The sequence below is a fragment of the Coffea eugenioides genome, chromosome 2, assembly GCF_003713205.1.
Source record: "Coffea eugenioides isolate CCC68of chromosome 2, Ceug_1.0, whole genome shotgun sequence".
Lineage (NCBI taxonomy): Eukaryota > Viridiplantae > Streptophyta > Magnoliopsida > Gentianales > Rubiaceae > Coffea > Coffea eugenioides.
Window position 1 is genome coordinate 13,137,250 of NC_040036.1, and position 10,686 is coordinate 13,147,935.

The following is a 10,686-nucleotide window of genomic DNA, read 5'->3' on the forward strand; positions in this document are numbered from 1 at the left end:
TTGCTATTATTTTGGTACCTCATTGAGCGTAAACTCACCCCCTTCCCGTTATCTTTATTTTCCTTACAGGGAACCACACTTTGAACCGTGATTTTGAGAAAAGGGTTGAGCTAGTGTAAACGTTCTTTTGTTAGCTCTTATGTAATCAAAACCCTAATTGTCTTTTAATTAAGTATTACGCTTTTAATTGTAAAGTTTTCAATGTATGTATATAAGTGTTTTATCATGTACATTAAGTGTATTCATTTGAGATGGTACATCTGCGTTTGTTGAGATGCTACTTGTAACCATTGGACGATCGGATGGGCGCGGCATTTGACCAAGGAAAGAAAATTCTGGTGGGAACTGTTCACCAAATCCGACCGTATCTTGGTCGGATTGTGATTTGTCCACTTTCCATTTGCATTTTCGTCTTCATTTTTGTTTCCGTTGAGGCGTTTAATCGAAGTACCCTGGTACCCTACGGTGTAGAACTCATGTGTCTCAACTTAGTATTTTTCGATTGATTGTTCTCTTGGGGATTCGTTTGTGCGCTATATAGGGTTTGTGAGATTCGACTCCGTAGTTTTGGCGAGAGTTGGGCAGGCGGTCCGCCGAACCCTTTGGTTTGTCTTAGGGGGAGGTGGGGCTGTCACAAGATCAGCTTAATTAAATCAAAATTCAACTCAATTCGACTAGCTTGCAACAGAGTTTGGCAGAGTTTCATGAGATAGAAAGTAGTGACTTCCGCGGTGATTTCTATCATTCTATTCCCTGCCCTTCTCTTGAACAATATCGCCATGGTCACACTGACCAAATTTCAATTATCCATTACGCCAACAATTACATTGGACCGTAAAACATTGGATTTCCGTATATCCCAGCCCAAGTAATGGAAATTTCATTTTCTTGAATTTCTCTTGGGCCCGTCCTACCCTTTTTGGGCCCATCTTCAACAATAAACCTTTACCAGAGACTGAGCTAGGGTTTTTCTTATAGTTCTCCTTCTCTCTTCTTCTTCTTCCACCTGCTCTTTCTCGGTGAAATAGAAAACTTCTCAGTAAGCTCCGATTTGGATCAAAGTCATGGTGGGTTTTGAAGTCGGAGCGGTTCCGTTCAATCCTGACGGTTGGGGTCCGCCCGATTCCTCCACCGCCAATTCCATTTCCGTCCCAAACCACCCATCCAATGTCCCCTTCGCCCCGTTTTCCCGGTCTGACAAGCTCGGTCGAATCGCCGACTGGACCCGAGCTATTTCCAACCCGAATCGTCCTGGATCTAATCCATCCAACAAAAACGTTTCCGACTCTGCCTTTGATTTCACCGGCGACGACTCTTTTGCAACCTTAGCCGCCGACGAGGACTCCTCTTTCCGTTTAGTTGACAATGCCGCCTCGAAATCCCACCACGGCCACCATCAGAACCGCCCCAAATTCAACCCCAGGTGGCGTTTCAACCCCCACCACCACCGCTCTCAGCTACCCCAGCGGCGTGACGAAGAGGTCGAAGCCCGAAAACGCGAAGCCGAGAAGGAACGAGCTCGTAGAGACCGTCTTTACAACCTCAATCGCTCTTCCACCAACGCCGGACCTCGCCGCGAGTCTGCCGTCTTCAAATCATCCGTCGATATCCAGCCGGAGTGGAATATGCTCGATCAAATCCCCTTCTCCACTTTCTCTAAGCTCTCCTTCTCCGTACCCGAGCCGGAAGACCTCCTTATATGCGGTGGGCTCGAATTTTATGACCGGTCCTACGATCGAATTACCCCCAGAAACGAACGCCGTCTGGAGCGCTTCAAGAATCGCAATTTCTTCAAGGTGACAACCACTGATGACCCTGTAATCCGCCGCCTGGCCAACGAGGATAAAGCTACAGTTTTTGCAACAGATACGATATTGTCAAGTTTAATGTGCGCTCCCAGGTCAGTTTATTCATGGGATATTGTGATTCAACGCGTTGGGAATAAGTTATTTTTTGATAAGCGTGATGGATCGCAGTTGGATTTGTTATCTGTGCACGAGACTTCTCAGGAGCCTTTACCTGATGTGAAGGATGATATAAACTCTGCTTATTCATTAAGTGTCGAGGCTGCTTATATAAACCAGAACTTTTCGCAGCAGGTTTTGATTAGGGACGGGAATAAGGTTACTTTTGAGGAGCCGAACCCATTTGCAAACGAAGGAGAGGAAGTGGCCTCTGTGGCTTACAGGTATAGGAGGTGGAAGTTGGATGATGATATGTACTTAGTTGCACGGTGCGAGGTTCAGAGTGTGGTGGAATTGAATAATCAGAGGTCGTTTTTGACTCTAAATGCGTTGAATGAATTTGATCCTAAGTACTCGGGTGTTGATTGGAGGCAGAAGTTGGAGACTCAGAGGGGTGCTGTTTTGGCCACTGAATTGAAGAACAATGCCAATAAGTTGGCTAAATGGACTGCTCAGGCGCTTTTGGGTAGTGCCGATATGATGAAATTGGGGTATGTTTCTAGGGTTCATCCAAGGGATCATTTTAACCATGTGATATTGGCTGTTGTTGGATATAAACCGAGGGAGTTTGCCTCTCAGATTAATTTGAATACCTCTAATATGTGGGGCATCGTGAAGAGTATCGTGGACTTGTGTATGAAGTTGAATGAAGGGAAGTATGTGCTTGTTAAGGACCCATCCAAGCCACAAGTGAGGATTTATGAGGTCCCACCTGATGCATTTGAGAATGACTATGTGGAGGAGCCGTTGCCAGAGGAGGAGCAGGTTCAGCCTCCTGCAGAGGATGCTGAAGGTGGGGAGGCGAATGCTACGGCTAATGATGTGGAGGACAAGGATGTGAGTGCTGAACCGGTAGCAGCTTGAATGGTACTTTTACTAGTAGACATGAATAGTTGCATTTGGTTATGTTTATTGCTTCTTCCTAGTGAGAGCATATTGATTCAAGAAGTTGATTTACCCTTTGATGCTGTTCTATTTCATCTTGTTAGTTTTTTTTCTTACAAAACTATGCATCAAGTCCTTTTCCAGTGGCTGATATACCATTACCCTGTAAGTATGTTATGGTTTTCTATAATACTGGGAAGGTTTCTCTTAGAATTGAATTGGATATGATATGAGAATGTATTCTTTGGCTGTGGAATTGAATCCTTTCAGAGATGATATATTTTTATTCTTGGTCAAATTAAGTGTGGCCTTTCTGTGGCATTGATTTACTTAATTGTATAACAAAGATTATCGGTTGGTTTGCAAATGATTTGTGGAGGTGTTATTATCCTGTGAAATGGGTGGTAATCTTGGATTTGGTGGTCACTAGCTGAAGTCCTTAAATAGCTGAGTTGACCTCTTTTATATATTTGTTCTTGTTGTTTCCAGCAAGAAAGAGATAAGGAAGAGATAGGATTACCTTTCATTTTCTGTTCTATGCAATAAAGTCATATTAGGCTCTGAGTCTTCAGAAACTAGCCTCTTACCTGGACCTTGAATGTGCTTTATCTTGTTCTGCTTGATGTTTCATCTGAGATTAACAAATGTTCTTTTGGCTGCTTATACAATCTTCTAAGTATGATGTATGTGAACATGTATGATTGTTCTTCAATTGTATTAGAAAAAATCTATGTGGGCATGGATGATCTAGGTTAAATGTTTGTGTGTGTGTGTGTGTAGCATAGGCAGCTGTTTGGTGTTTGTACGGCCTAGTTCATTAGCTTTTGCATGGACCCTGATTTACATGTCAAAAAGATATAAACCATCTGATCATCGCAACTTGGACATAGTCTCGTATTTGGTGAAACTATTAAGCAGGTAATTGGAGTTGATCCTAAATGCTCCAGTTATAGTATTCTTGTTGGTTCTTTTAATCTTGTTTTCTGATGAAGTTCCTTTCTTGTCACTAAAGCTTGCAACTCTACATGAAGTTTTGATTTCCTAACGTGCTAGCAAAATTTCTTGTGACATTTGGTTCCATGTCTTGGTGAACGGCAATACAACCACCCTCTCTCTCTCTCTCTCTTTCTGTGGATTGCCCTGGTAGATTATGTCGTGGGCCTTGTGGCTTTGTCAGCTTGTTTTAACTAGTTAAATAAGTTTATGCACAATCATATGGAGTAGTAGATCGGTCTTATATGGAGGTATGATACCGCTATTTATGTTGTATTTGCAAAAGATTTTGAATGTTGTGCTTGCAGATCTTACTGCTGTGAATGACCATGCTTTTGAAGGACAAAATTTCATCCACCTTTCATATGAACATACTATGATCTTCTTTAGTTTCCTCCTTGAATTTTGTACCATCTTGTTAATAGTTCAGGGTAGTTCTTGTTGATTTATCTACTTGTGTTGCATGTTTTCATGGCTGAGTTGGATGATGTATTTCTTCCTTTGTTGTCCCTTTTGCAGGTTAGAAGCTAAGATAATGGTTCTAGAAGCTAATTCCAGGATTAATCTAGCCTCAGCTGTACTTGCTTTACGTGTCTAAAAGTTGTTGATAATGGTTCTAGAAGCTAATTCCGGGATTATTATAGCCTCAGCTGTACTTGCTTTACATGTTCAAAGGTGGTTGATCCCCTTTCTTTTTTTTTTTTTTTTAAAAAAAGTCAACTGTATCGTTTGAGTTGTTTGTGGCCATCTTGTGGCTGTGAAAATTTTGCTAGGTTGCTTTAAGGATACTACGACACAATGAGTCAGCAGTTTCAACGGATTTTTCTGTCCATCTATCTCTTCTGATACAAATCTAGAGAAGTTAATTATGTGATTAGTAATAGTATGGAAACTGTTTCACTCATCTGTTGTTTCTCTTGTCAATCAGAGCGTGACCCTGTTGCTTTATGATGATCAAAGATCGAACAGTGCCTGTTGCTTTATGATGATAGATAGATAGAGAACAATTTAGTCTCAAAAAAAAAAAAAAAAAAAAAGGGGTTTGGTGTGTCCTCTTTGGGAAAATAGAATTTCAGCGTAGCTACAGGATGGTGTTTTTGACAATGGATGTATCAGAATATATCTCATGCTTTCATAATGCCCGTTGCTAGAGGGTTAAATTTGCTGAAGTATGTAGTCCCCTGTTAGAGAGTTGTATTTGCCTCGAGTATATATTCCAAGTAAGAATCTGAAGCACGGCGATGCAAATATGACGATAATTTGCTTGTTCTGTTTAATTGCGGGGAGCCCCAAACCAACAGCTAATCCCTAGTGTACTCCAAAAAAAAAAATTAATATATAAGGGCCAACATTTTTTTTTTTTTTAATAAAAATGTATCCAACATCAAAACAGCTACACCTACCGGACTTTTAGAGGGGTGAGAAAACTTGTAAACGGCACATCGTTCACGTTTCTGCAGGGTGCACTGCATGCTAAGATTGGGTAGGAATTTGGAGCAATTTCTTGTGCCATACAACTTCTATTCTTGCATAAATTTTATTTTAGCATAAGGGGATTTCGAATTCGATACCTTCTACTTACTTGCGCTCGCTCCGCCTGAATCACCTAACCCATTGCCTTGATTCCCGAAGAAGAGCGAAATTTTAGAATTGGACATAAATTTCCCCTCTATAAAAAAGTAAATTACAAATAGCCGGTCAAAGCCTTCTCTTTGCTATTCATCACGGTCAACTCTGGAACTAGCGGCCAAAACTAATTACCAGGACCATTACATATAATCCGATGAAACTAGCGGCCAAAAAAAAAAAAAAAAAAGGAAAACTTTGAATGGCATCAAGGTTTCTCCGGAACAAAATCCTAGTATCTAGAAAAGTAAATTAACCAATAAGCCCATATTTTCGATGTTCTCTTTAACGTCTTGTTCCATTTCGGAACTGAATCAGAACTATTCATTTCCATCGGGTAAATCTCCGATGTATGAATCAGAATGCAACATAAGAAATAAATGAACCTTGGAAGTGATAAAGTACGTGGGTCTGTGCTAGATTAATATGTGATTTCAGGATAATGATTTTAGAAATTGATAATTGATTGGAGTAGTGTTTATTACAGCTGGACGACTTGAATGAATCTAATAAGTTACTACTAATTACTGATGAAGTAAGATGTATTAGTAATTGACAACAAAAAGATCCAAATTACTAAAACAGTGGCATCGCTTGGAGCGGGAAAAAGGTTCAGACTTGAAACCAGCGCCGAGACTGTGGTCTTTTTTATCCATTTTTGGCGGCATTTTTTATGTTCGGTTTGATCAAGACTTGCTCAATTGCGTCTGCACTTTTTCTAGGTTTATTACTTCCCCCGTTACCGTTACAAATTATTCGTCGCATTTCAGGGTTTCAACTTTTTTAAAAATATATGATTGACGGTGATGTTAGTGAATTTATTTTCAAGATTATTCTTGAAAATTCAAATTTAAATTTTGAATTTAGTATGAAATATAAATAAAGGTGGAGATAACATTAAAAATTGATACTCTCAAAAGTAATTTTGAGTTCAATAAGCATTTTGGAATGTATTACTAAAATAGAAAATATGACACTTTTAATACCTCCGACCGACCGACCGACGGACGGAGTAACATCCAAAGGAAGAGTATACGCAGGTTCAAGGAACCAACAAATACCAGCTAGCAAAAGGAACCAACAAATTACACTACATGTCTACTGCGGTGGGAACATTTTTCTGGTCAAAATCCTTTGGCCTTTGATTTCTGGTTTTATTGAACTAATTCAAAATGGAGGCATGCATTTAATTCAGCTTGAAATTTAATGGCAAAAGTAATTGCAGCAGCGTTCACTAATTTTTGACGGTTTCGCAAAATTCTCTTTCCCTTGGATATGGTCAATACTTTTTCCCGCTGCTGTAATTGAAGGATTAACGAGCGCTAATAGCTAATAAAGTGGTTATGGATAACTGCCGATTTATTTCGCCGATTACGTGTATTAGACGGTTGACCGAACCTTCTATTCCTTTTCTTTTCCGGTTTGCCATTAGTCCGTGGTTAGTGGCCTGTTGCAGGTTTTTTAACATTTTCGTGTACTAAACGATACACCTTAACTTGTCCACGTATTTGTCGCTCGGATATCTTTTCCTCATTTTCTGTTTGTTCTAGAAAAAAAAAATGTTTCAATTCCAAAACTCTAATAATTCAATGTAAAATAAAATGCGAGATAAAGTCCCTCGAGACACAAAACAATTGCTTTTCTTGAGTAGTTTGTAGAGTATTCTTTGCGGCCCGAATTATTTATCGCATTTTTGGATTTCAACTTTTTAAAATTAGTGACTTGACGTGATGTTAGTGGATTTATTTTCTAAATTGCCCTCTGAAGTTTAAACTTTAGATTTGAATTTAATACGAAATATAAATAAAGGTGAGAATAATATTTAAAAAAATATATCAAAAATAACTTTAATTTTGATAAGATAATATATATATATTTCTGAACAATTCAAAAGTACGAATATATGATAGTACTTTGTATCAGCGTGTTATTACCTGACTGCCAAAGTACTCTGTACTATCAGTATGCTAAAGTAAATGTAGAAGGTGCTTAGAAATTCAACAGGATTGCAAAAGGAAGCCTGGTTTGCCTAATGATCGGGCTTAGTCGCCAAATACCAGATCACATGGCAGGGTTTGATGGGTTTGTCTTGCTGGATAATCGAAGGGGCGGCCGCGGTGGGAAAATGGGACTATTCTGCCTCCTGAGTCCTGAATTGGTACTGTCGATGGCCCCAAGGCCGAAACAAGGAGGCGGACACATTCCATGTGGCATTACATTAGATACCAAAAAAAAAAAACCAGCAATCAATCAACCAGCCAACTGCTTTTAATGTTGCCCCATGTTTTTCTCCATCACATTAATACTCAACATAGAAATCAGATTTTTAAAAAAGAAAAAAAAAATCAAACTAGCAACAGGGGAGAAAATAATTCAGTGGGCTAGGCTAGCCACTATCCTCTGATATTTTACACTTTCTTTTCTCTTGTGCTGAACAACCACTTTTGCTTGCCTATAAAAGCTTTTGTGTTGTAATAACTTTCTAGCCAACCTTTTTGTCAAGCATAAAGAAAGTTTTTTGGCTTCAGTATTTCACAGCAATCTTTCATTACTCTGTGGAGGAAGCTATCCAGCAGCTTTTCTCAAATCAATCAATGGCTTCTCTTGTTCTTCTTCTATCCGAACTAATTAGACATGAAAATCCAGACCACCTAATTTCATTGCCCGCTTTTTCTTCTAAAACTACTACTGCTTCTGCTGCCACGGCTAATCCCAGGAACCCAAGTGCTGCAGCATCCACCGCCAAAAGGGATGTCAAGATTTCTTCCAGTACAAGGTCAAGTGATTACGAGGCAGAGCAAATGCAAGATGATCTGCCAAGAGTTTGTGTGGACCTGGTTTGGGCTTAATTGATTAGAAGTCAATTTGCTCTGTTCCTTGGTCTTGATGTTTTCTGTACTCTGTTCTAACTTTCTTTGGGGGATTTTCTTGGATTTGAAGTGTAAACTTTGCCCTGCTATCTGCTGTTTTTTTTTTTTTTTTTTTTATAAATTTGTTCTCAAATTTCCTTTGGTTATCAGTGACTGAGGCGAGGAGTTCTCTTTTTGAGTGCAAGAGAAAGAAGACGACAAAGGAGAAAGAATGAGACAAAAAAAAATGTAGCTTAAAGTCAATAATGCTACATAGGCTTTGTTCAAGCTTGGCTCCTCATTGCTCTAATGGGCTGAATGAGGAAGATTTTATTTCACTGTTCAAGCTGACTCCTTAGTGAAATGAAAGATGGAAAAATCCACCAAAAGAAATTAACCAAAGATCTCAAACCGAATAGTTCTCTCATAAATACGGGCATAGATTGTACTAGTAGCCAAATGTGTAGATTCAGCCAGTGCATGATGAGCAATGTACCAGTCATACATGAGAGTTATTTCCCTCGCCTGCCTCTCTTTTTCAACTTCCAAACTGCAAAATGCAATGCAGAGATAGAACTACGTACTATTTCTTTTCCTCTAGTATCTATACTAGTAATATAATTTAGGCGGTGAATTAACATTTTTTCCACAATCAACATTCTTTTTTCCTCCCCCCCCCCCCCCCCCAACAAAAAAAAGGAAATTTTCTTTGTTTGCTAACATTCAATCTTGAACTTTACACTACTTTACACTAAAATGCAGAAAAAGTAATAAATCTGTACTTCTTCCGCTTTAGAATTATTTAGCCCTTCTTCTTAGTAGCTATGCTGGTGAAGATTCGAGAGTATTATATGAGGCGACGACGTCTCTCTTCTGTAATTTGCAATTTTGGCAGCAATGGAAGTGCAATTTTCTCTCAAACAAAAAAAAAATGGAGATGGAAATTCAATAGTCATTGACATTGTCCAATAATTACCGATTAAGAAGGGAAAAGGGTATTAAAAAAAAAAAAAGGAAAATGGTGTAGATGATAAATCATTCCATTTTTTTTTGGCAAAACGCTTAGCTGCATCCAAGAATTCCATGACCAAATAACTGAAGGAAACCCAATCTACATATTCATTTTATTTAAAATTTGCCCTTTCTATCCAAATCCAAAAAAAAAAAAAGTAAAAAAAATTGCACGAGAGAGTTTGAAAACATTAATTTGATTTATTTACCTTTAAATTACACAAAACTTTAAATTGGTTTAACTGTGCATCTTCTGTATTGAGAGGTTAGAACGAAGTGGATGATGCCAATATCGTGATGCATCTTTTCCACCATTTGTAGATTCTAATTCGATATGTTACAAGAAAACTCTTCTTGTTAGTTTGGGTAACTTCTTAAACTAACCTTTCACCCCTCGTTTATTTCAAGCCTTAAATTGATTTTTTAACAATAAAAGGTATCAAAATTTGAATATTCAATTGCCCAAAAAAATATTCAATATGTTTTCACCATTAGAATAGTCAAATTTTGCACTTAGACCAATCAGCTTTAACAATGTGAGAAAGATTGAAGGATCGATATTGATACTTTTTATGATTCAAGGACCAATTAAATATTTGAAACAAATTAGAAACTAAAAGTTGATTATTAAAATAATTCAGGATTAGGTTTTTTTTATCCAATGTCGATGTAGTGAAATTTTAATACTAACAGATGTAGATGTATTTATGCAAATCATTTCAAATCTAAAATTGAATTATGTGATATATATTTATACCCCGCTTTTATATTTACCGAGAGTGATAGCGCATAAAAAATTACCAATTATTTTTCCTTCAAGTTTCATTAGTCGGGATTTTAACTTGTGATGGTGGGCCGTAACACATGAATACTTTGAACCTTCAATTTAAGACAGAGCCGATTCTCCAAAACAAGGCTTTGTGGGAAGTATTGCTGGAACTGGAGATAGTGTCAGCCCATAAACAAAAGGCCTTCTTGGGCTTACCTGCAGAATAAGGCTTATTAGGAATGCAAATTAATAATGTATTTTTGGCACGAAGGCAAAATCTCAGCCTTAGTCTGCGATTAATAATGTATTTAGATGCAACTCGCAGTCAAGAAGTAATCTTGATTTCGACTTTGGTCTCCCTCCAATTGGGGAAAAAACAAAATTTTTTTGGTTGTTTGGATGTTGGACAATTCTACTTGATTAATTTCAAGAATTCACTTATGAGTGTTGAATAGTCTGCTTTTTCTCTCTCATTTGGGGACCAAGTTACTGTCCAAGAAAACAAAAAAAATTAATGATTTGACATCGGTCCCTCATTTCAATCTTGTTTGTTAGTTTTTGTAAGATTTGTTTCCCATTTGTGATCAAT

General features: G+C 38.1%; 1 protein-coding gene across 1 annotated transcript; it reads left to right on the forward strand.

Annotated features, from left to right (window-relative positions):
• The first annotated feature begins 999 nt into the window (after positions 1–999).
• LOC113760887 (eukaryotic translation initiation factor 3 subunit D-like) lies at positions 1,000–4,746 on the forward strand. Its single transcript, XM_027303636.1, has 2 exons — positions 1,000–2,831; positions 4,362–4,746. Exon 1 carries the CDS (start codon positions 1,065–1,067, stop codon positions 2,826–2,828), a length of 1,764 nt encoding a protein of 587 aa, XP_027159437.1. The 5' UTR covers positions 1,000–1,064; the 3' UTR covers positions 2,829–2,831; positions 4,362–4,746.
• Positions 4,747–10,686: the final 5,940 nt, after the last annotated feature.

Bases quoted from the DNA above. Each gene is read 5' to 3' on its own strand.
- LOC113760887 (XM_027303636.1), top strand. From the start codon at position 1,065: ATGGTGGGTTTTGAAGTCGGAGCGGTTCCGTTCAATCCTGACGGTTGG.